The sequence below is a fragment of the Barbus barbus genome, assembly GCF_936440315.1.
Source record: "Barbus barbus genome assembly, chromosome: 32".
NCBI lineage: Eukaryota > Metazoa > Chordata > Actinopteri > Cypriniformes > Cyprinidae > Barbus > Barbus barbus.
The window spans coordinates 11,221,643-11,249,003 of NC_136760.1; the positions used below are offsets into that span (position 1 = coordinate 11,221,643).

The window sequence follows — 27,361 nt, forward strand, 5'->3', positions numbered from 1 at the left end:
GCACCCACATAAACCCGTTTTAAATAATATAATAATTTATACTTCTGACTCATCCCTTTTCTTTAAAAACATTTTTTAAATGTTCAGTTGTGAGGTTTATAATTTATTTAGTTTTTTCGTCAAAGGTAAATCAATTGCTATTTCTTGGTCTACAACATGAAAGAATAAAAGTGTCTGCTAAATGAATAAATGTAAATGAAAGAATTATAACATGTACATGAAAAATGTAGAAACACTGGACACAACTATGGGGCATCATTGTGCAGCAGCAAGCATCACAACAAAAAAGGAACCTCAAGGTTGATCTAGGTAAATGTGTAGGGCCCCATTCCTATATTTGCATGGGGCCCCCAATTCACTAAATCTGCCCCTGGTAAGCTGTAGTCTACACGCAATAAAGAGCTACTTAGTCCTTGTCCTTGACAAACGATAAAAGACATTTGTGAGTTTTGTTTTCCTCAAGGGATTATATGGAAATATCCACACCCAGCGCTCTTTTTGTTTTCTGTGTTATAAAATATTCCGCTGCAAATGATGCAGTGCGCGAGTGAACTGTCCGAATGAACCATAAACCGGGCAACTGATTAGAATTGATCAAAAGAATGATTCATTCGTGAATCGGGTTATCATTTTGATTTTGAACAGCTAAAAGAAAACCGGACTTTATAGCTGAAATTAGCAGATAAAATGATTCTGAGGTCGGTCATATTGACTGATAAGTATATAGCAGTAATATTTTACCAGGGCAGAAGATTTATGTACAGATTTGTGCCTCATTTACTCTCTATATACAGCTGTTTAGAAAAATATGCATATATTTACAAAGCACTAGGGAGTCAATAATTAGAGATGGGGAATGAATTACAGAACACAGGTTATAATTCCTGTGTTAGTTGTTTAGGCTGGAGATGGCATGGGGAAAAAAACTGTTTTTATGCCTAGATGTTCTAGTGCACAGAGATCTGTAGCATCTGCCTGAGGGGAGAAGCGCAAACAGGTCGTGTCCAGGGTGAGAAGGGTCTGTGATGAAGTTACCTGCCCGTTTCTTCACTCTGGAGTAGTACTAGTTACACTACTAGTTACATTACTTTCCCTTCACGCCCCACAGAAGTTGTAATTGTGTAGGCCTACCTAAAAGTATTACTACAAACACTCAGTGGTGATTGATAGTGACTTTTAGTAAGTGTTGTATAACCTCATTAATTGTCATATATACCTTGAAGCTATTTCTCTGTTGCCCATATATGATTTAGGCTATATTTCATGATGTATTTTATCAAAAGAAATAGCAAAAGTTCGTAAGAAAATGTTTTTTCTAAATATATATATATTTTTTTATTATAGTAATACAATCTATAACGGGATCAGAGGGATGTGGGTGGGCAAGTAATGCCACAACTTCCATAATGCCACAACTTACACTTTGGTGTTTCTTCTCACAAAATCAATGTAATGGCAAAATTCCATCCGTTGAATGTAGCTTTTTCATATTCCAAGCCTGCTTGCTGCTCCGGTGATTTCATGTGTTCATGAGTCATGAAAATAAATCTAGGAATTATTGGATTGTTAGACTTCAAATCAGGGTCGAGGTATCAAAAGTAAGTAACTAGCTGTTTTATGGATGGTAACTGTAATATTAACACTGAAATCCTATTAGTAATTAGTTACACTACTAATTACTGCACAAAGTAATAGCATTACTGTAGTTACTATTAGGTTACTGCCCAGCATTAAACTACTTTCAATGTAAGTAGGCCTATGACTAGTCAAAATATATCTACTTTTTTGCAGATATATCTTCAATGTACATTATGACTAGCCAAAATAACATATAGACTATCTTAATGCCAATTTTGATGAGTCAAAATAGGTATTTGGAATTGGAAGTTTCTAACTAGTCAAACTAGATTACAAATGGTAGAACTAGGGAAATTAAATGCTAAAACAGATTGCCATATGCTCTTCAGCATGAGTAGGGCATAGGGATACTACCAGCTTTTGAATTTTGAATCGATTGAACCAAACGGTCCACAAAATGATTCACTCTTACGAAGCACTCGAAACACTGCATGCTGGTGACACCTGCTGTTTGAGAGGCAAATGTAGGCCGCAGCACATTCAGAACGTATTCCCTTCATTTTCCCCCCACATTTTGCATCCTTTACACTCCATACCCCTAATGACAAAGCAAAAATCATGTGATAACTAGTCAGACTCTCAAAGCAGTACTTATTTGAGGCTCCTTTGGTGTCGATTAGACTTTTTGGCTATAATGAGTATTTAATGTGTCCTTTTGGGTATAACGTGACAAGCTTTGCACATCTGGATTTTTTGCATTCCTCTCTGCATTCTGAAGCATCAGGTCGGTTGGGGACTGCTGATAGACAGCTGTTTTCAGGTCTTTCATTATAATTGTGTGGACAAATACAGACAAAAATTATTTAAAAATTGTATGTCCAACTGAAGAAAAATAATAATTTGGAATGACATGAAAGTGTGTACTTAACAGAATTAACGAGAAAGCACAAATTGCTATCAACAGCAAATTAAAGAATTAACAGCTTCCAAGCTTTCAAGTCCATAAGGAGACAAGGCACCACTTTTGGATCCTAGATGTAAGACTTTAGCTTTTGGTGTTAATGCCAAAGCTGATACTGTGGTCAAAAACTGAATAGGTTATTTTCTTAATGCAGAGCACAGATCCATACCATCTACATTGCTAAAACCAGAATCACCCTAAACACTTAAGCAAGAGGAGACAAAGACAAGATAGTCTGCTAAATGAATAAATGTAAAAAATAATAGATGAGATACAAAGAGTCCACTGTACCACAGTTGTAGCACCTCTTGGAGTTTAATAGTATGTTTTTGGTGATCCAGTGGAGTAGCGGGCAAAACACCAAATTATACTTCATCATCTGTTCCAACTAATAAATGTCTTTCAATTCCTGCAGTTTGTTTCAAGTGAAAGACGCTTTTTCCAACTCCCAAGCTGAGGTTATGAATATGAATAAACTGGGATGATAGATTTTCTTAAAAAATTTCCAATCACTTTTGTCTGCTAGTTTTAACAACGTGCATAATAAGAAAGAGTGAACTAATTAACTCTAACTGGCCTGATTACCCAAGCTCTCCCTAAAATAGCTAGCCTACATACAAACAGCACTAAATTACACGAACACATAATGTGAAAACACGAATTAGTTAGTAGGTGTCACCGAGTTGCATTTACACTTTTTTGACCAGCGTAGAGTCAGAGAGCAGTGTTTACAGGCAGCACTGGTGTCTCCAGCGCTCAGAAATACTGAATTTTATTGCGTCTGAGTTTCCCCACCAACTACTTCCCCTGACCGTTACCACACGGAGGGCGTACTTGCAACCAAATGCGGCATCCGACATCATCTTATGATAGGCATAGGCTCAAATCAGAAACAACTTCCGCGCCGCTAAGCCACGCCCATTTCCGGGTATACCCGCAGTATGAGGAATGCTGACGTCAGTGTCAGCTGTTTTCATACAACATTCTCTCATGCTGGCAGAACGTTACTTCACAATAACATAGAATGCGATGAGAAGAGTTAGTCTTCTTATACATGGATAACTGTACATCCCGACTAATCGTCGGATCAGGTGGAAGCAGTAAACGGGCTTGACTCTTGTGGTGGATTTCCACGCCCAGCTGTATTCGCCTTCAATCGGATGAAATCGCTCTGATAAGGTGCGGGTTTCCTTCTGACTGTGCGTTTTATCTTTGTTCTATCTATGTATCTATGTTTAATCTATGTTCATGTGGACTTTGCTCACAGTGGTTTGATCATGTGAGTCGATCTCCATTCCCCGGTTATTCTACTCTTGCAGAGGCAGATGCGGTCGCTTACATTATAATGAAAAGAAAATAAAAAATAAATGAATAAAAAACGCGTTTACCTTAATTTTGCAATAATAGTCTTATTTTTTTATTTAGTTATCATTTAATCATCGAAAGTCGCTTATGAAGATAATGTAGCCTAAATATGCATTTTTCTTTTAATTCAGCAAAGCACACTTTTTCCCAGTTAAACCTTTGTATAGTAAATAAATAGTGTATTTGACTAAATGAAATAAGTGAAACGTGTAAAACTTAAAACAATTGACGTATAAACGTTCTGTATGAAATATACTTTTAAATAATCATTTTGTATTTTCAGTTACTCTGTTATGTTTTTTATGATAGGTTGTTAATCAGAATGTTGTGTTCTGAAACAAGAACACCAAGTAAACCATCAAGTAAATAATGTGACAGCCATTTATTGACATATTAAGCAACTAAAAACTGTACAATTATTTAATTTTTCTGCTATATTAATATTGCAGAACAGATTTGACATTATTATTATTATTATTATTATTATTATTATTATTTTAATGAGGGAAAATATAAAAAAAAAAAACAATTGCAGAATGACCCTCCTAGTCTGTCAGAGAATTCATCCATTACTCATGTTAAATGTCTGGCTATTCCACTCTTGTCTTTGTATATTTTAATTTAATTATCCATCCCTTTTTAAGTTGGGTGTTTATTTCCGCTGATTAAGTGGCTGCATGAAATTTAACGCATCGTTTGAAGGATTTTCTATGATAGCTATGTCAATTGATTGTTCCAAAGAGCAACAACAACAACAATTAATGTTATTTCAGCATTTACTGCAATGCAACTTTTCGGTGTGATAAGAGCAATTCAAACTTAGAGGACTTTTAGTCTAGCCTGTATGATACAAATAATGACCGTGCTGATCTTTGCTTGGGGATTAGACATGTTTTTGTCTACTATGATTCGTCAGTTATTTAAGCTTAACTGATACTAGTTAGTAAAGTGCTTCGGTTTGGTTTGCTGTGGTTCAGAACATAAAGGATAAAAAGATCCATGTGCTAAATATAATTACGATGTGTTTCCTCCCCCCAATCTAGACTCTTCTCGGTGCTGTTCTTGGCTTTCTCTGATATCTGATCTCCGATCTCCATAGATAATTCATGCTTTGACCTCTCTGGCAGGGTTTGTGATGGTTGGGTGTGGTTTGTGCAGTCTGGGCAAGCCAGAGGATGTCTGTGCATAGTGAAGAAGTGTCTCACTTGTGATATCAGTGTATAGATACATGCATCTTATATCACATTGTATATTATTGACATGGTATACTGTTTTACAGTTCTCAAAGACATAATAAATACATTAACCTCAAGAAACTTAATAATAGTAAAAAAGCCATGTCATTACTCTAGTGAGCAGCATTGTTCAAGAAAGAAATTAAATGTAAAATAAAACACTGCATAGTCAATGAATTAAAATGAATTAAAAGTTATTCAATCAAGAGCAGTGGGTGATTTTCCCTTTTTATTTTGTTGTTCGATTAGAATTAAGAAAATATACCAACACAGTTTCATGACAATTGTTTTTTTTTTTTTTTTGCAAATTTGTGAAAAAATTATATGAATTAGTACAATCCATATTTTCCAGAGTATGCTTATGCGTTTTTTCACAAATCACACTGTGAGAATTCATACAAAATAGCCTGTTGTTTAAATTTTTTTTGCATAGGTCCAATATTTTGACACATTCATTCATATTTTCCCCCAGCAGTTTAAGCCCGGCTCACACTGTGCGATTTTTGGCCACGATTTGGTCGTCTCAGACAAATTTTTAAAATCCTAAAATCCTAAAAGATTCTATTTCCTATAACCCTAGGCTAAAATCGGTTGTCTAGATCGCTGGTTTGACATGTTCACCGACAGCCGATTAATGGCCGTTGCGATCAATTGTTTCCTCCGATTAAATTCTGGCAGTGTCAGAAGATTTCAGACACTTTCCTGCAGTGTGACATCTCCTACGACGACCGTCAAACCAAACTTGATGACGCAATTAGCGCGACAACTTCAAACTTCAACTTCGTTATTTGTAAAAACAATATATGTACAAAGTAAAGTTTACTTAAAGTTTATTTATTAAGGGGCAGGATGTTTAAACTCGAATAACAAAATTACCTCAAGCTCGCTCTGTAGAACTGGAAGTCCATAAAGTCCTCTTTTGCCCAGCCATGACTTGCTCCACACACGTCGTCTTTTTCGTTTTTTTTTTTAACATCAAGGCATGTAATTAATAAAACTAACGCTACACGTTGCTGTTGTTTGCTAGCTACCATTATAGCGAGAGAACGCGGGTCATGTATTGATGACGTAAAACTCCGGACAAGTCTTCTTGAGTACGTCCGTTTTTGTCGCGTCTTGACTGTCGTACAGTCTGACATTAAGACAACTGAGATCCTACAGTCTGACATGGGGATCATGTTCGTACAGTGTGACAAGCAACAATCGCAAAAGACTATTAAAAATCGCACAGTGTGAGCCCGGCTTTACACTGTTTAAGTGAGTGCAGTGTTTAAGTGAATGCTTACCAAGATGGGTCAAGTTCTCATCATTTTGCCAAGATTTTGAAATTTTTGTGTGTATTTGACTGTTTAAGTCTAGTAAGATGCAAAAGAGACCTTGATCATCTGGTTCATGTTTGTTTAATGTCTGCTACAGAGCTACACACTGCTTGGGGAAGTCGTGGCCTAATGGTTAGAGAGTCGGACTCGTAATCGAAAGGTTGCGGGTTCGAGTCCCCGGCCGGCAGGGATTGTAGGTGGGGGGAGTGAATGTCCAGCGCTCTCTCCACCCTCAATACCACGACTGAGGTGCCCTTGAGCAAGACACCGAACCCCCAATTGCTCCCCGGGCGCTGCAGCATGGCTGCCCACTGCTCCGGGTGTGTGTTCACGGTGTGTGTGTGTGTGTGTGTGCATTTGTTCACTACTCACTGCTGTGTGTGTGCACTTGGATGGGTTAAACGCAGAGCACCAATTTCGAGTATGGGTCACCATACTTGACAATACGTCACGACTTCACTTTCACTTGAAGGTGGCTCTCTAGGAACATGATTTGATACCCGTTTTAGGTTGAGGTATCAGCTGTTGTTGACACCCTCTTGTGGTCGGGCAAACTGCGGCTGCATTTACATTACATGGTTCAAGTAACCAGATCAGATATGATACACAAACGTGTTGTGTAAGTAGGAAAAAAAAAAAACACATGGATACTCAGATTGGTTTTAGGCCTCATTTATATGTGAAAATAAATCAGATATAAATTGGTTATGTGCATTTGTGTTTGCCATGTAAGCGGACACAGATCGGATATTCCCTGTCATTGTGAGTTGTACGTTGCTGAAAAGGATGGTGGTGTGGTGGCAGTGACGTCAACCTAGGTGAACACCAACCATGATCACATGACTCTTTTCAATGGAGGACAGAGGCTCAGCCCAGTGGAGTCATACTTAAGTTTTATGTCTTTTGAGTCTTTGGGCAAGCAGGAGCATGTATTATCATATTGTCTGCGTCCATTGCAAATTGCACTGCTTTTACATCCTTTCCGGCGTAAGCTTTTCTCCAAGTGTATACTGCAAATGCAGATACTGGATATGGTCACTTTTAAAAGAAGATGTAAGCTGCTGGTTATCAAAAAAATTAGATACAGTCAACAAGTTGGGCATCAAGACCTGGGCCCGTATTCACAAAACATCTTAAGGCTAAAAGTAGCTCCTAACTCACCGAAAAAATCTTAAAAATAGTGGGCGTGTCAGTCCTAATTTTTAGGACTCCTAAATTTTTGCTCTAAGAGTATTTCACAAAGCGTTTTAGCGCTAAAACTAGGTCCTAAATCTGTGAAACATTAGGAGTAGTGAAGAGGGTGGTCACTATAAGTCGCTAAGACCAACTCACAACTATCCTAAAATGGCTGTTGCCGGCAATCTGCCTCAGAATATAAACATTTTAGAAACATTTGACGATAATGAGCCTTTAAAATGGTATCACCTTTAAGGTTTGGAGGTTATCCCAACTCCAAATTTTCCTTTGATTATATCCTTTTCATTAACCAGCTGGGCAAGAAGTAACTAGGGATGTAACGATTACCGGTTTGACGATAAATCATGATAAAATTCCCCATTCATTTTTGAATTCTCATTAAAACCGTATTCGATTACCACGATTTGAAGATCTCACGATAAATAAATACTGTCCAGCATAGAGCACAGTTTTAAGTACCAGTCTCAAGTGCGCACAGCAGCAGAGTAGTTTTGTTTTGAGTGAAAATGGGCGTAAAAGCTGGGAGGTTTTAAAAGACTGCTGAGGGAATTATGCAAATGAATTTATGAATGAATTATTTATATGAATGTACCTCTGAAGGTTTTGATTGTCTTCAGAAATGATTCAATGGCATTTTGTTTTCATGTTCGCTCCATGCAATTCCTAAAGAAGGTGTTCTCAATCGCAATACTTCTTTGTTCACGGAGGTTACTGGAAACAGCTGTATTCAGCTTGTCCCTAAGCGCCACCTGCTGTCAGAGAGTGGATTTACAGAGACTTAGTTATATTTACATTCAGCTTAAGTGCAGTTTCTGTCTGGCCGAAAATGGACCGAATTTGCATGTCCTGCTGTAAATTTTTTAAATGTCATTTTATTTGTTGTTTGTTGATTTTTAAATATAAAACTTGAAGTGATTTATGTGTCGGTACTTTTTGAACATCTTTTGAACAGCATATTTGAACAATACCGTGATAATACTGATAACCGTGATAATTTTGGTCACTATAATCGTGATAAGAAATGTTCATACCGTTACATCCCTAGAAGTAACACATGTTCTTGCATCCAGTTTGGTTTTCTTTTACGTTTGCATGTCTTACTATCAGCCATGATTGTTCTACTCTGTTAATTAAAAGGCAGTTTATATGCATCCGCTACAAGAAGCATACACGCGTAAGAGACTGACAGTTAGCTGAACATATATTTGTTTAATTATTGTGACAGTTAGCCTGCATGTTAAAATCTTTATTTGAATGTGGCAATTAACATTATTTTTTAAACCTTTATTTGGATATGGCAACATAATATCGTGCTCTACAATATTTCTATGAATAAATATCTGACAGAGACCCCTCCCTTCTCCTATCAGCCAATCACTGTGTGCATAGGTAGTAAGCATGCTGACATCATCCATTGCAACGAGGTCAACCCCACTCTTACTCTTAGCTTAAGACTTCTCTCTATTCCTTAGTAAAAGTTTGTCTCAGCAGCTTTGTGAATAGGTTTTAACAGAAAACTGTTTGCTAAAAACTTTTACTGCTATTTAGGAGAACTCTTAGCGGTAAGATAAAATGTTTTGTGAATACGGGCCCTGAAGTGTAAATGCAGCCTAATATGGCTGCTGGAATGCTTAAGTTCAGGAGATGATCCTGATGGAATTTTAGAATTCCATGAGAACTCCAATCCAGTCATATATAGGGATCAGCGTGTACAGTGTTCATTGTTTTTGTTGGTTGTTCGCTGCTGTTTGCATGTATGTAAAAATATCATTCAAAGTTTAGGAGGAAAACCTAGTCGCAATTTTAAATAAACACAATATGGCAAAACAAATAACAAACAGAAAATTGTACTTTTCATCAACAGTGCATGCTGGGAAAAAGTAGGTTAACAGCTTTTGCAAAAAGTGTGTCAGGTGTTTTAGTTAAGAAGATGAGGCTGGATGTGAGTGTTGCGCAGGTGCCCTGCCATTTAAATAAACAAAGCACACAAAACCTGGTTCTTCTAGTGCAGGGGTGTCAAACTCAGCTCTTGGAGGGCCGCTAATCAAAAGTAAATTTTATTTGTATTTAAGTATTTAATTGCCACTCCATTCCTAATTAAACACACCTGATTCAGTTAATCAAAGCCTTTATGAGTGCATATGGAAGAATATGGGTCTGTACAGGTTTCTCGCTGAAAATCTGGGGTTTTTAATGCTTTATTTAAATCGCAATTCATTGCAGTGTAATTCTCTGGGACGGATATACAGAATCTTGTCACTTCCCAGGGAATAACCTGAGTCTTGAAAACATGGCTTTCTTGCGTTGTTATTGGTTTGCATTTCAGTAAGATGAATGATGCAATTCAGTAAGTTTTTGTAGTTATCGGCATATTGGTGTTTATGTAAACTAGAGGTGTACAATAAAGACAAAAACAATTATATCTCTATTTTCTAGAATTTTGTTGATAGCAATAATTACTTGAAATGAGTTTGGGGGGAAAAAAGGGAAAATATATTTTAAATGCAAAAAAAACATTTTTTATGTTGTGACTTAAATGAAGATAATGTTTTATAATCAAAGAAATACAGGTAATATGGTTCACAATTTGTCTTGCAGCTGTATCTTCAGAAACTTTTACAGACTTATTCATGTTGTGAGCGTTATTTGCACAGTGACTTGGTTATTGTGAGTTGTTTGTTTAGTTCAGACAATCTATGCAAACTTTGCTTGCTGAAGCTTTGTTGCCCCCTTGTCTGAACTCTCTGGGGATTTGTTCAGATCAGGTGCTCTGAAATAAGGAAAATAAGGTGTGTCTAGTGCCTGCAGGTGGTTTAAAGCAGGGCTTGAAAACGAAAAAAAATGTCAATCGGTTCACTCCGAGCAGAATCGATATTTTAACGTTTCCGTTCCTGCGTTCCTCTGTATTATTACCGTTCCGAAACCGGTTTGAGTAGAAAAAATAACGGTTAATACCGTTATTTTTAAAATTGTCTTTGCCTATAATAATAATAATAATAATAATAAAGTACTGTGTTTTCTTTACACAAAAAGAAAAAAAAAAAAATACAGAAAGAGATGGTATCTTAACCCGCTGCGCTAATAGGCTACAGCATCATCTTTTCTAGATTTTTACATTTCTAAATGTAGGCTACTAAACAAAATAAAAAATCTATTAATGCTTTAAAGACATTAAAGAATTTTTTAAAGATGTTTGCTGCAAATTGTAAAAAAAAACAAAAAAAACGCTACTTGTATAAAATGTTTTGAGGGGGAAAAAAACAAAGGCTAAGCCTGCATTTTATTAGCCTATTATTCAGAAATGATGTAGGCTAAAATGCCGGTAAATCAAAAATGTTTACAAACATTATAAACACTAGGGATGTGCGCTACGACTAATTTGACTGTCGTTTAAACGGAAGTTTTGTATCCGACTAGTCGACTAGTCTAAAAGCTAGAAACCCCCAAAAAATGGCAAAAAAGTGCGTGTGTCTATATAACAGCCTACACTTGAAATACTTAAATCTTTGAATCACAGTGTCAAATCCCTCAATTAATTCTGCTAAAAATAGGTCATGATTATGCTGCAGGGGTAGACAATAAGGGAAATTTGGAGGGCCAGTGTCTTTTGAAGTTCACTGGCCCAGGTCAACGCGTCGGGTATTGATCCCAATAATCACGAAAAAGAACAGTTTGCTTGAACAACATGAATAACATTAATTTTTTTTAAGGTAGGTTTAGTGCAAAGTGCAGCAAAACTGTGCAAAAACATGAAACAAGTGCAAATAAACCTATTGCATAGGATTCATTCTCCGTAGTCACACAGCAATTCATTATATTATGTTCATACCATAGGTTTCATACGTTAACTTTTCTCTAACTTACTAGTCTGCATATGTGGGCATTGATCTGCAGAGCTCACAGTAAACCTCTTTTTTTCTAAACCTTTTTTAAACCTGAATGAGTTTCTTTCTTCTGCTGAACATAAATGCTATTTTGAAGAAGGTGGAAAACCAAACAGTTGCTGGTCCTCAGTGACTTCCATAGGATTGTTCTTTCATATCAAAGTCAATGTGGACCAGCAACTGTTTGGTTACCCTCATTCTTCAAAATATCTTCTTTTGGGTTCAGCACAAGAAATTAATAGAGGTTTGGGACAACATGTGAGTGAGTAAATGATGACAGAAATTAAATTTTAGGGTGAACTATCCCTTTAATGACAAGCGGCAGCATGTTTAGTGTCCTGTCCCTTTAAGAGCTGCACGCATCTAATATACAGGCACGCATCCATTTCTCTCTTAACTATTCACATTCATTTTAGAGATAACCAACTGAGTCTGTATGTAAACCTTGTGTGTTTTGACAGTATTAGCGCAGAAGATAAGTTAGTTGAGTAATCAGGCGCTGTTAGACAGGCTTTTTAGCGCGCGTGCTTCAGGTGTATGAGCGCACGTCAGACCAGCGCGTGAATTAAACATTTAACCAGCAAGGCTTGTGTGCAAATAATGTACTTTTGCGATCGCGAATAAGTGCAGTGTCCTGTCAGAGTAACTCTACTGCTGTATGTCGTGTTGTACAGTATATAGAGACCGCGGCGCCAGAACTGTATTTGACATAATGTGTGCTGTAGCACGATACTACCATATTTCTTCAAAAGCAGATCGTGGAGACATTTTTATCGTCCATGATCTAAAATCGTCATATCGCACGCCCCTAAGCCCAGCCAATTCCAGCGGTCTCGCCACTGGGGCTGAAACTTTCTCTGCCTTTTCTTTTCGTATTCCCTTTCGCTTTCCCTCAATTCCTCTGGTGATTTTCTCTTCCTTGCCTTCTCTTTTTTACCCGGCGTTTGGCCGGGTGATGGGGGTTTCAGAAACATGTAGCCTAGCTTAATAGTAGCTATAGGTAGGTGCTGAGCAGCAGTGTGCAGTTTGCGCGCGTAACCGCGGGAGCGAGCATAAACCCGCTGCATCTGTAAGGCTGTCGGGATCACGTAACCTGCTAGCGGTGGTTACCGAGACGATTTAACAGAAATCAAAACACAGAACCACAGGTAATTAATGTGAAATTAGACTTTTTTTTTAATCGAGGCATTATTTTTACTGGCCCCACCGGGCTAGTGGTTGGAGCGATCTGGTGGCCCTGACGGTTTTAAAAGGTTTTAAAAGTACGTCCGGGCCACCGGGCCAATTATATTGTCGACCCCAGCGCTTGCCTCGCCTTATCATCATTTAATATTAGGCGGTCGTTAAACAGAAAAAAATAAAGAGCATACACTCAGCAGAGCCCTGCACGGCCCTCAAATTCACAATAACAAAAAAAGGTAGTTCTTTTATAAAACAAAGAAAACAAACATGATGTGCTTTCTGCCGTCTTGAACAGGAGCACTTCATAAAAATGAACCGAAGCTGAGCGAATACATGCCTCACAGACATAGATATATCTGTAGAAAGCTTTAAATTATCACTTAACGAAATAAAAAATTGAAAACAAAAACTCTTATTATAATCTTAATCATAATCAATAAAGATGCATTTCTCTCTAAAGGCGCGTCTAATGAGGATCAGCAACTTCATCCTTGCGACACGGACTCAGAAAACATTAGTTTATTAGTAAATAGTTCAAATATCTCCTTACTATTTCCCGCAGACACATTCATGGTTATGTTTGCTGGGGTTTTGCAGCAAGCTTCAGCCTATTGCGTGCATTTGAACGCAGAACTATTCAGCTGCTGCTGCTGCGGGACACTAAACACCATCGAGCTGCTCTCAGTCGTGTGATCTCCTGTTGTTTCCACCAGCGCGTGATTTTTTTTTTTTTTTTCATCACTAATCGATAGATGTCTACAATATAAAAATAATTTTGCAGGGCTCTAACACTCAACATAAACCGGTGCATAGCTTATTTATTCAGATCGGCTGGAGCAATGCAGAAATGGAAAATCAATCAATAGACTGACAGAATTCTTCATTTTCATATAAAGTTAGCCAACATATAAAAACAAAAGTAAAAAAAAATAGGAACGTTTATCAAGGAATAGCATTAAAATGGCTTTAAAACATTTACTTCATGTTGGCTATATTGTCTAAAAACAAAAGAATGCTAGTTTTACTTACTCCATGCACAGTTGTTAACGTGGTCTGGCGAAAGACTGGACTAGACGATTCTGCACTTGAAAAAAAAAAAACAAAAAAAAAACTTGCTCGGCAGGAACTGAAGTCACAGGCACGCAGAGAGTTTCGAAAAGAGCCTGGAAATCCCGCAGCACCACCGAAGTGGTTCTTCGTTCAGAAGAATAGATCGCGTGCATGGGATCACGGACCGCAGCGACGTATGAAAGATTGACATTGCTGGCTTTGGCTAGCCTCCAAGCTAACGCATAGGTCTTTCGTGTGGTCATTCTAAGCTCGCCGCAACTGACGTGAAGACAAGGCATGAGAGGTCTGAGGTAAAAATGTAGTTTCTGCCCAGATATGCTTTTAAAAATATTTAAATATTTTGATATGTATTCTTTTTCAAAAGTTTTATTTTAACTTATTTAAAATGTTTTAAAATGTAACGTTAAAATTATGGTAATTTGAATGATAAAATGTTTTTTTTTTTTTTTTTTTTTTTTTTTTTTTTTCTCTCGTGTAATCGACTATTGTTTTCAGTGTCGACTAGTAGGAGCTGTACCGTTTAGTCGACTAGACCCGCACATCCCTAATAAACACAGTAATTAGTTTCTCTCCACAACAAATCCTCTAAACTTAAGGATAGCCTATAGGCTATAAAAACGCAATTCCAAAAACAAATTAAAGGTGAAACTGATGCCTACCTCTCTCTCGGCACGAATCCAAATGTTTCCATATTCTCGACGTATAGCCTTCTAAAATATTATTTATTGGCTTTTACTTTCATCGAAGCACCGCTGGTGTGTAAGATCTGTTGAATGCATCTTACACTGACGTCGGATAAACGCTAACGCCGGTGTTCTGACGATTTGTGCTACCCTGTCAGATTTTCCATTAAAACAGATGGTAGCAGAATTCATTGCCATTGCGACTAGGGTTCACAGCTGAGCACGGGCGGGCATTTCACTCGCTGGATGCGTCAGCATCACATTTGTATAGTCTGTACTACTTGAATTCGTGAATGGTTGACAGCAAATTTAAAATATTAAATGGAACGATAAAATAACGTTATTAACCGGTTAATGGCCATTTCAAATTTTCGATTCTGTTCGGAACTATAAAATTTGATTTAGTTTCTGTTTCCGGTTCTGTTCCAGTCAAAATTTCGTTCGTTTCCGGTTTTCGTTTTCGTTCCTTGAACCGGTTCAGAGCCCTGGTTTAAAGCACTCTTTACATATTGCATGTGCTTTGTTTTCCCAGTATTTGATGAACCAGTTGAATACCTACAGCAAGGGCCTTAATCTTGTTATAGTCAGTCTTTTCATTGGACCTGACTCATGAAATATGAGGTTTTGGAGTGATTTTCAAAACAGTCATAACCCTATCATGTCTCCTACAGGTAAAAGCAAATGAAGCTACTGCATAGCATAGCCCCAAACAGCAAAACATTAATTTTTAACCCCCCACAGTCTTTAATTTTTGTTTTGAAATGGTTGTATAACAGCATAGAAACAAGTCAAGCCATTATTGTTATAGTTTTAACATATTAAATTGGTGGCAAAAAGAGATCTTTTGAGCTAGCGTTGGTAGACTCTTAATATGGTAAGAAGTTCCACGCTCTGGATGGTTTGTTTGGCACACTCCCTCTTTTTCCTTATTCATGTCAGTTGAATTTAGGATTGCCCAAATGATTGGAATAAAACCAAAATAACAAAATGGCTTACTTATTCAATTATCAAATCGCAAATGCTACGATTTGATTAAATAAATATATATGCATGGGCATAGAATACGTGGGTGACGCAGAGGATGTGCTATTTTAAATAGCAAGCTTTGATGGCAGTTAATCCAATTGCCTGCAGATATCTATTTTCTTGTTCGATAAGTGGTTTCACTCAGAAATGCATCACAATATGTTAGTTAAGTGAGCTGCAACTTCCATTTCATGCTGATTTTACAACATCCAATATTACAAATTATAATATACAATGTAAATCCCCCTAATATTTAGTCTCTCCCCCAATATTCAGATTGGAATGACATTTGGTCTTTCAATTCTGAATATTTGGTGACATTCTTGCCAACAGCCACAGCTACAATGGACTAAACCGTTTAAGGGCAGAGAGGTGTGTGATGAGAATGAAGCAATGAAGTTTATTTGTTCTAGGGTAAGTCAGCATAGATAGTGCTCGTTGAAATGCTTCTGTGGTGCTGAATAAGCTGCAAGAGAAAATGAGTGATTTTTTTTATTTGCCCCAAATAATTTTATGCTTGTTTTGCATTGCCTTAATGTAGTTCACCTAAAAATTAACATTCTGTCGTAATTTATGCATCCGCCCATCCAATAAATAAATGAATAAATAGTCTGTAGTTCTGTGCATTATATTTTTCTGTAGTTCTATGAATCAGCTGAGTAATGGCCTTCATTATAAAAGTGTTGGAAGATGATGGGATGAACAGCCTCTGGAATTATGTGGATTTTAAGTGTGTGTGTGTATGATATAATGATCTTGTGAATGTGGGATGATGTATACTTCCTTTTTCTTGGCGGCTAGAGTGCGCATCATCAGATATGGTGACTTCTACAGTGTTGTTTCAGACATTACAGTGGAGACAGATATGCTGTGAAGGTGACTTGGGTCTTCAACCCTCTGTTTAGCATGCAAACTAATGATTTGTCAATGTTTGCAACTTTAGCAGGGCTCTAGGATTATTACATTTCACAGTGTTAAATTTTTCAGAGTTTTCATCTTCTAATGAAAATGTTCTTTGTAAATATTTTTAAGTATCATGTTTACAATATGTAGTAAATTTTATGTATAAATTCTATATATGAAAATAGCCTTTAATCACACAAATGTGTCAAACTGTAAAAGATAGAACATTAAACATATTTTAAAGTGTATAAAAACGATTGATTTGAACATGTATCAAAATATAAAAGATTGATCGACTTAAACATCTAAAAGCAGACCTTGTTGGCAAAAAATAAATCTTATCATATGTTGCCTGTGTGCCTTATCTGTTCCTGCCCTGCCCAGTCTAGCTGCCGGTTGTGTTTTCACCCCAGGGTAGTTTTTGTTTTATCATTTAAATAATGCCCATTGAATTCTGCCTTTGCTCATCCCTTACCTCAAAACCTGACACATAATGTCCTGGCAGAAAATGACCTGTACCTTTTCCTTTTTTCTTACTTTTTTATTATAGTGTATGTTATAATTATTAGTTTTTAATTATTATCATAAGATGGCAAACCCAGGTCCTGCAGTGACATTTCAGCAAAATTATATCACATTGTTTATTGTATTGTTTCGTGACACATTCAAACTGAAAGTGGTGCTTAAAGTATGAAAACAAAAGCAAATTTGCCAAAAAAAAAGAAAAAAAGCAATTTCTGAAGCAACCATTTAATTTTAGCTTGTTTAAAAGTATTAAAGATTTTATTGTGACTTTAATCTCTGAGCACTGAGTCTCATGAAGCACGTGTTGTACCAGGTAAGCTACTGAGCAAGTTTACTAAGTTCGAGTAGCCACACATGTGGAGCTGGATATTTGATGCAAATGTCAAAATGTGTTCAAAGGTTATTGGTGGTTTAATGCCAGTTATGCCACTAAAGTCTTTATTACAGCTGGAAACTGCAGGTCATTTTTTGGAGTATATTTCATGAGGAGGCATGAGGATAAGTTGTCTTAATAACATTTTTTCTTTTCATTGAGTTGTTTGTGATTTTTTTTTTTTTTTTTTTTTTTTAAATATTCCTTTATATTATCACTTTAATTATTAGCATGCCAGAATGCTTTTTACATTACACATGAGAGTGTCAAAGAAACATGGAGAAATGTGAAAACAGAGTGGGTTGAGCCTCAAACAAGTCAAGTCAAGGAAAAACTTGTTATTAAGGGTGGGATGTAAAGCAGAAATGGGTTAATTACAGTTGCTGAGCAACATCCCAGTTTGCCACAGTAATACAGAATTCATCTGATGTGTGTCACAGGTGTAAATCAGCTATGCTGCTTTCAAATGCTGCTTCTAATGCATCTCATCCCATCGGAATTTAGAGTAGAAACATTTATTGGGACCTTTTGAGTTTAATCTTTTTTTTTTTTTCTTTTTTTATTATACATGAGGTTACATAATGCTAGACTCTTTCATTAGTTGTGAATAATGAAAAGTACATTTTATTTGTATTTAAGTAGGATTTAGGTATTTAATTCATTTAAATAGTTTTGAATTACCATAATGAATGATGATTGTATCGTGATACTGTTACCAGACGAGGTGTCCCATTTTGGTATCCACATCAAATTAAATGTACAAAAGTTATTATATTTGCATAGAAAGCATGTTAAATGCAAGTAAAATGTCTATTTAACAATTCATAGTCACACACACACACACACACACACACACACACAGATCGATAGTTACTCATACTGGGATAGGCCTGTAATATTTTTGTCTTGTAAATGATACAGATGTGTGTGGGTAGACAAGGTTGACTGTTACAGAACTCTTTACCATTTGCCTCACTGTTCATATTTCTGACAGTTTATCAGTGAGTCACATCTGTCACAGCTATGTCTGTCATTTTGTCTAAATTTGTTTTATTGTTGGTGTTTTACAGACAATATTTGATTTCTCAAGCTTGCATCCTTTTGCACCACCTCATGTGTCATGTATAAGCATAGGTGTGCCTGTTTGACTGCAAACACACTGACTCAGTTAGCACAACATACAGTACAAATGCAAATAGTGATGGGAAGCAAATGGGTGTCTTACAAGTAATTAAATAGCTAAAGAAGGTGCATAGACTATTCTGTTAGATCTTTAATTGTTCAGTCCAGTGGAGTTGAATCCAGCTTCACTCTTTTCAGTGACTCAGCAGGATCAAAAAGAACTTCCTGGAATTCTCATGACAGTATTCCTTGCCACGTGGGTTCTTGCAGGCTGTCTTGGCACTTCTTTCTTGTATATAAAATACATTTTGTATATGCGTCACAGTTTCCACAATATTAAGCATCACAACTGTTTTCAACATTAATAATAACATTAATAAATGTTTTAGAGCACCAAATCAGATTATTAGATGATTTCTCAAGAATCATATGACACTGAATATTGGAGTAATGGCTAATGGATGTGGTGAATAGCCGCATCATCATTTTAGACTCTATAGATATTGGCATGGCGCTTGAGGTAGACAGCTCTAATGTAGAGTTGTTGTTCCTCTAGATATGCAGTAAAAATATATAGGACCGGATGACATTTTTCTCTTGCCTCCTAAAAGCTTGTGCTGAAGAGCTTGGCCCAGTCTGGTGCACACTTTTCCAATGCTTTGATTCACAAAAGGTTTCTGCATTGTGGAAAAAAATTGGTGTGATTACTCCATTTACCAAGGAAGACTTGTCGAGTTGAGAATAGGGATTTTAGTTTTATTTACATGTTTAATCGGGTATAATGAAATATTTTGAGAAATATTTCATGTCTTTATTGAAAGCACTGAGGGAATTTTTCAATTTAACCCATGACAATTTGCTTATAGATAAGAGATACTTTTTATTGATTTTAGTTCAGATTTTAATACTCTTCAGTCTTATTTGTTAATGGATAAGTTAAAGAAGATAGGTGTAAACCTGTTCATTATTAACTGGTACTTTTTTTATTTTAAAACTAATAGAGTACAACAGGTAAAGGCAATTTCTGATCGCAAATTCATTAGTACTGGCATTTTTTCTTTGTTGGTCACAGCATATTTTCTGCGATTTAATCCAAGAGCCAATGGGAAAATTCTGCTAGTTTTTGTCAAGGGTACCAGGGCAATTCTAATTTCTTTGTTGGCCTACAAAAATGAAGTCATCGCGGTGTAACAGCACGGCCAGGCTCTCCACCCAGCCAACTACCACGATCCACGTCACCTGCATTCTAATCACACGCACCTGCACCCCATCCCCATCATCACCCAGAACCACATAAAAGCACTCACCTCCAGTCACTCAGTGTCCGATCTCGTTATTCCAACGTGGACTCCATTCCTGCATACCAAGATCGATGAGTATAATCTCCTACCCTTTACCTGTTGTACTTACCTCCTGTTCTCCGTCCCGTTGTCTCCCTGTGTCCAGATTGTTCCTCTCCGTGGTCAGTTTCTCTGTCACCCCGATCCTCATCGGATGCTCTGTGCTTTCCAGGAGCAAGGAGCAAAGACAACACTCAGTTCCTTCCCCATTGGCATCCCAAACCTCTTAGAGGCGGACACTCGCCTCTCATCACCAGCCGCACTCATCCACTGCACGATCTCTACAAATAAAGTCACTGTGTGTTACACTTACCCTTGTGTCCGGCAGCTTCTATAACACACGGCAGCACTCTATTAATTCCGCATATATAAAATTGCTTGCTCAGCAACCCCAAAAAAACTAAACTCAAAGTTTTTCATAGCATTATTCCTATAATAAATGATTGTAAAATTCAAGTACCATGATATTTTACCTACCATGGTATGTCCCGAAGATCTTTGTAAAGCAATATGATTTGTTTTTCTGTTAATTGCTTGATTAGAAGCTTAGACGATACAAAGAATAATCTGCATAACCAGAAGACAAAATGTTGATGAACTGAAACACATTTGTAGGGAGTAAAGGTCCAAAATGTATCCTCAATGTTGTGCAAATCCTATAAGCAGCTACAGGAAACATTTGGTGGAGTTTGTTGCTGCTAAAGGATGCTTTAAGTTACTAAACTCAATGGCTCACTTAGTTCTTTGGTTATTTGTGTGTAGTTAGTTTAGTAAGATTATGTCAGATCAAAAAATCCAAAATGGAGTAACTTTAGAATAATAGTCCGCTGTTAACAAGTGACTATGCAGGAAGCAATAGGTAGTACTACAATAACACTTAACTTAATACTATTAACTAATAGAGAAGCAAGATTAACTAAGCAATAAGTAGTAACAATTTTAGGACAAAGGTAGTTCCTTATTAGATATGTGATAATTATTAAATAAACTCCTCATTGAGAACTATTTGTGAACTATGACTAATTAATAAAGAATAACCAATTAATTACTCACAACAGTAACATCTTAAAAGTGAACAATTGGGTTCTTTCTGGAAGCTAATTTATGAATATGATATCCCCCAAATAAGTCGGCTACATTTTAAAATTGTGACTACTACTCTTACCAAAGGATGGATGTTATCTATTTGTTTCAATCAAAAACAGAGAATAATAATAAAAACAATAATTCACTTAAAAATGCTAATAATTAGGAAGTGATGCTGACAAGCTCATGATTGAATTAGTTCACAATTATGAACTCTGTTTTATGTCAGTTCAATATGTATCCCACTCCAAATGACCTACTGGTAAAATATCACTATGCCTCACACAAATGTATGACTGTACATCATGTGTCAGATATAAAATGTTAAATAACTTATTAATTTATTTAAATTAAACTGTGGAGATGTGCTGATATCGCGTTTGGTCTCGTTCTGTCTCGCATATCTTGTCAGTGTCGGCGCTTGCTTGGCCATTTGTTGTGGGAAAATAAGGAAAGCGTGTCCAGCTAAATTCAATTAGTATTTTGTTAGATGGGTATAAAAAAGCTTAGTTTACCGCAGTAACGGTCGCGCCAGTTGTCGTGTGAAGGCCATCGACTCTACCGTGCAACTCAACCGGGCAGGGACACCGACAGAGGATATAAGGATCACTTTTTATTTCTCCTCTTTCCTACTACTGAGGCAGCCACCTACAACAACCACACAGACCTGAATGAGTACACTGAAACTGTGACTGCTTACATCAAAAAGTGCACTGATGATGTGACAGTCACCAAAACCATCACCACACGTGCAAACCAGAAGCCATGGATGACAGCAGAGGTTCGTGGGCTGCTAAAGACCAGAGATGAAGCATTCAGATCAGGAGATAAAGCAGCCCTCAAAACAGCAAGAGCCAATCTGTCCTGTGGCATCAAAAAAGCAAAACGGTCATATGCCCAAAAAATCAACAACCACTTCACAGACAGCAGAGACACACGGAGCCTGTGGCAAGCCATTCAGACCATCACTGACTACAAGCCCCCGCCACAGGCCTGTGATGAGGACACATCCCTCCCCGATGCACTCAACCACTTTTATTCACGGTTTGAAATGCAGAATGACACACCTGCACAAAAACTGCCCACACCTCCCAACGACCGGGCGCTCTGTCTGTCCCCAGCCGACGTAAGGAAGACCCTATCTAGGATTAACCCACGCAAGGCTGCGGGTCCTGACAACATATCTGGCCGTGTTCTGAGAGACTGTGCTGCACAGCTGACAGATGTCCTAACAGATATCTTCAACACCTCGCTGAGTCAGGCAGTCGTCCCCACGTGTTTCAAATCCACAACAATCATACCGGTACCAAAGAAATCACCTGTGTCCTGTCTCAATGACTACCGTCCCATAGCACTGACTCCAATCATGATGAAGTGCTTTGAGAAGCTAGTCATGCATAACATCAAAACCAGCCTCCCCAACACACTTGACCCGCTCCAGTTTGCATACCGTCCAAACCGCTCTACGGACGATGCAATTTCCTCCACCCTCCACCTGGCTCTTACCCACCTAGAAAATAAAGACTCCTATGTTAGAATGCTGTTCATTGACTTCAGCTCGGCATTCAACACAATAATCCCACAACAGCTCATAAATAAGCTAAACCTGCTGGGCCTTAACAATTCCCTCTGTAACTGGATCCTGGACTTTCTAACTGGAAGACCTCAGTCAGTCCGTGTCGGCAACAACACCTCGAGCACTACAACACTGAGCACAGGTGCCCCACAAGGCTGTGTGCTCAGCCCGTTGCTCTTCACACTGCTGACCCACGACTGCACTGCCAAGTTCAGCTCCAACCACATCATCAAGTTTGCTGATGACACAACAGTGGTAGGTCTCATCAGCAACAACGATGAAACGCACTACAGAGAGGAAGTGGCACAGCTGGCTGAATGGTGTGGCACAAACAACCTGTCCCTCAATGTGGAGAAGACAAAGGAGGTTGTGATGGACTTCAGGAGAAACTCCGTTGACCACCCCCCACTGACCATCGACAGCTCGACTGTGGAGAGAGTCAGCAGCACTAAATTCCTGGGGGTGCACATCACAGAGGATCTCACCTGGACCACCAACACCATGTCACTCTCCAAAAAGGCACAACAGCGCCTACACTTTCTCCGCCGGCTGAAAAGAGCAAGTCTCCCTCCACCTATCCTCACCACATTCTACAGAGGCACCATTGAGAGTGTGCTGACCAGCTGCATCACTGTCTGGTACGGGAACTGCAGTGCTGCTGACCGCAAGACCCTCCAGCGGACAGTGAACACAGCTGCAAAGATCATCGGTGCCCCTCTCCCCTCCATCCTGGACATCTTCCTTACACGATGCTCCAGCAAAACCAACAGCATCGTGAAGGACTCCACCCATCCCTCCCACAGTCTCTTCCAGCTCCTACCATCAGGAAGACGGTACCGGAGCATCAGAGCCCGCTCCGCCAGACTGCTCAACAGCTTTTTCCCCCAGGCTGTGAGAGCCCTGAACTCAAACCACCCCGCCCCCCTCTGAAACCTCATGCAAACCCCTACCTCCTGAACATGGACCACCCCCCACCCCAAACCTTACCACACCAAAGAAAAACTGTATGGAACTTTTATATATTTTTTTATTTATTTTATTCTTATTTTTCTTTACACTATGGACACTCTCCTCTATGTGCACTATGGACACTTTACACTATGGACACTCACACTTTACACTATGTGCACTATGGACACTTTACACTATGGACACTCACACTTTACACTATGTGCACTATGGACACTTACACTTTACACTATGTGCACTATGGACACTCACACTCTACACTAGGTGCACTATGGACACTTACACACACTGCTGCGTGTGCACAATCTCACAAAAAACTCAGCAATATATGTATGTTATGTTTACATGCTCTTGCACTACAAATCATCCTGCACTGTTCCCCAACCAGCTGCTGACTCAAATGTCTCTCTTTGCACATGTACAGTTTGTATTTTTCGTCTTCTATTTTTTAGTTTGTATAGGATAATATTTATGTGAAGCATTCGTATAGTTGTATTTTTTATCCTTTATTCTTTTAGTTTGTATAGGGTAAATACTTATATATAGTATACTTATAGTTAAATCTGTTAGTAGTGTATAGGTTTATAGTGTTTTTTCTTACTTCATTGTTGTATGTCTGTATTTATGTAGCACCGTGGTCCTGCGAGACACGACATTTCGTTCCACTGCATGTCCCCACATGTAGCGGAATGACAATAAAGCTCAACTTGAACTTGAACTTGAACTTACTAGTACTTGTTTCTCTTCGGTTTCAGTTTTTATAACCATTTCTTACTATGTGTAAGGTGTTGTTTTTAGCATGTGTTTGGCAGTGTTATTTCTTAGGATTACTGAAACTATACTGTCGTGATTTTAATTTTACTTAATGTCTGAATTTATTATGTCATAGGTCTTTTATTAAGTTTTGGTTTTATTTAATTTGAGTTATTTTAATACTTCAACAAACTAAATGGCAATGAAATTATATATATATATATATATATATATATATATATATATATATATATATATATATATATATATATATATATATATAATATACATACACTCACCTAAAGGATTATTAGGAACACCTGTTCAATTTCTCATTAATGAAATTATCTAATCAACCAATCACATGGCCGTTGCTTCAATGCATTTAGAGGTGTGGTCCTGGTCAAGACAATCTCCTGAACTCCAAACTGAATGTCAGAATGGGGAAGAAAGGTGATTTAAGCAATTTTGAGCGTGGCATGGTTGTTGGTGCCAGACGGGCCAGTCTGAGTATTTCACAATCTGCTCAGTTACTGGGATTTTCACGCACAACCATTTCTAGGGTTTACAAAGAATGGTGTGAAAAGGGAAAAACATCCAGTATGCGGCGGTCCTGTGGGCGAAAATGCCTTGTTGATGCTAGAGGTCAGAGGAGAATGGGCCGTCTGATTCAAGCTGATAGAAGAGCAACTTTGACTGAAATAACCACTTGTTACAACCGAGGTATGCAGCAAAGCATTTTTGAAGCCACAACATGCACAACCTTGAGGCGGATGGGCTATAACAGCAGAAGACCCCACCGGGTACCACTCATCTCCACTACAAATAGGAAAAAGAGGCTACAATTTGCACGAGCTCACCAAAATTGGACGGTTGAAGACTGGAAAAATGTTGCCTGGTCTGATGAGTCTCGATTTCTGTTGAGACATTCAGATGGTAGAGTCAGAATTTGGCGTAAACAGAATGAGAACATGGATCCATCATGCCTTGTTACCACTGTGCAGGCTGGTGGTGGTGGTGTAATGGTGTGGGGGATGTTTTCTTGGCACACTTTAGGCCCCTTAGTGCCAATTGGGCATCGTTTAAATGCCACGGCCTACCTGAGCATTGTTTCTGACCATGTCCATCCCTTTATGACCACCATGTACCCATCCTCTGATGGCTACTTCCAGCAGGATAATGCACCATGTCACAAAGCTCGAATCATTTCAAATTGGTTTCTTGAACATGACAATGAGTTCACTGTACTAAAATGGCCCCCACAGTCACCAGATCTCAACCCAATAGAGCATCTTTGGGATGTGGTGGAACGGGAGCTTCGTGCCCTGGATGTGCATCCCACAAATCTCCATCAACTGCAAGATGCTATCCTATCAATATGGGCCAACATTTCTAAAGAATGCTTTCAGCACATTGTTGAATCAATGCCACGTAGAATTAAGGCAGTTCTGAAGGCGAAAGGGGGTCAAACACAGTATTAGTATGGTGTTCCTAATAATCCTTTAGGTGAGTGTGTGTGTGTGTGTGTATGTGTGTGTATTTGTGTATATATATATATATATATATATATATATATATATATATATATATATATATATATATATATATATATATATATATATATGTATGTATGTGTATATATATGAGAGAATTTATAAATGTGTATATATAATATACACATTTATAAATTCTTTAATATTTTGAATTGTTTTTAGCTTTTTTTCATTTAAATGTTAAGTTTTAAAATTTTGTTGTATGCATTTGTCATTTTTATTTAATTTATTTTTAAAATGTGTATAGGTAGTATTTATAAAGTTTTAGCTTTTTAGTTTTGGATCTGTTTTTAGTTGTTTTAATACTACAATTGATTGCTTCTCTTGTCCTCATTTGTAAGTCACTTTGGATAAAAGCATCTGCTAAATGACTAAATAATAATAATCATTTATGTGTGAGTAATTACTGAGGGGTTAACGTGTTTTTCAATTTAAAATAATGGTCCAGATCACTAGTAGTTCCTTAGTAGCGCTTTAGCTTTGAAGTGAAAAATACATCAACCCCTCACTAATTACTCAAACGTTACCTTGTCAGCTTGCAGGAACTACTAGTGATCTGGACCATTATTTTAAAGTGAAAAACACCTTAATAACTCAGTAATTGCTAAGTAATTTAATAAGTTATTTAACACATTTAAATCTGACACACAGTGTACAGTCATACATTTGTGAGAGGCACTAGTGATATTTGACCAGACTCTGTAATCTGGAATATGCACTTTTGCGCTTAACACAATATAAATGCAGTCGATGCCTTCATTAAGGATGCGAATTGTTTTTGTCAAGAGAACCTCATTAATATTCAAGAAAAGTCACTAAAGGTAGGTCTTTTGGAGTCGGAGGCATACTGAACTGACACAAACTAGAGCTCATAATTGTTAACTAATTCAATCACTTCATAATTATTAACATTTTTAAATGAATTATTTTTATTATTCTCTGTTTTTGTTTGAAATAAACAGAGAACATCCATCCTTTGGTAAGAGTAGTAGTCAATTTCAACCTGTAGCTGACTTATTAGGGGGACATCATAATCATAAATTAGTTTCCACAAAAATCGTAATTGTTCACTTTTAAGATGTTACTGTTGTGATTAATTAATTGGTTATTCTTTATTAATCGTCATAGTTCACAAGTAGTTCTCAATGAGGATATTTTTATTTAATAAGTATCAAATATCTAATAAGGAACTACCTTTCTCCTAAATTTGCTACTACTTACTGCTTAGTCAATCTTGCTTCTCTTAAGTTAAGTGTTATTGTAGTACTACCTATTACTTCCTGCATAGTTACTTGTTAACAACGGACCATTATTCTAAAGTGTTACCCAAAATGGTTTTCAGGCTTTTCATTGCAACTATACACATTCTTTAGAGGCTTGAACATAACATGCTTCCAGTACTGATGGATCAGCAGGGCATGTTGCTCTGTATTGCTCCTGATACAGATACTTTGTATCCGCCAACTCTTGACAATACGGCATTATCTCCACTTGGTCATACTTTATCCCTCCAGTGAATTCATTAACACGGATAGGGCTTTAGAACATTTGTAAAGTAATGATTGTGTAATGCTTTGTACCCTTGCATCAGGTTAATTTTCATCCAAGCGCACACGTGGCTTTCACCTCCCTGATCTTAATCAGAGTATTGTCTGGAAGG

General features: G+C 37.6%; 2 protein-coding genes across 2 annotated transcripts in view; one reads left to right on the forward strand and one right to left on the reverse strand.

Moving 5' to 3' along the window:
* The window catches only part of LOC306852368 (protein PAT1 homolog 2-like), a gene marked incomplete at its 5' end in the record, with an annotated part of 33,303 nt that extends 13,388 nt beyond the window's left edge, over window positions 1–19,915 (reverse strand). The window contains one exon of the mRNA XM_079389114.1: window positions 19,835–19,915. Coding sequence (XP_079245240.1) covers window positions 19,835–19,915 — 81 coding nt within the window. The remainder of the gene's footprint in view (window positions 1–19,834) is intronic.
* Window positions 3,478–27,361, forward strand: part of ccser2b (coiled-coil serine-rich protein 2b) — a 91,787-nt gene continuing 67,903 nt past the window's right edge. Inside the window, exon 1 of the mRNA XM_079389121.1 lies at window positions 3,478–3,718. The gene's annotated coding sequence lies outside the window, so the exon portion shown is untranslated. The remainder of the gene's footprint in view (window positions 3,719–27,361) is intronic.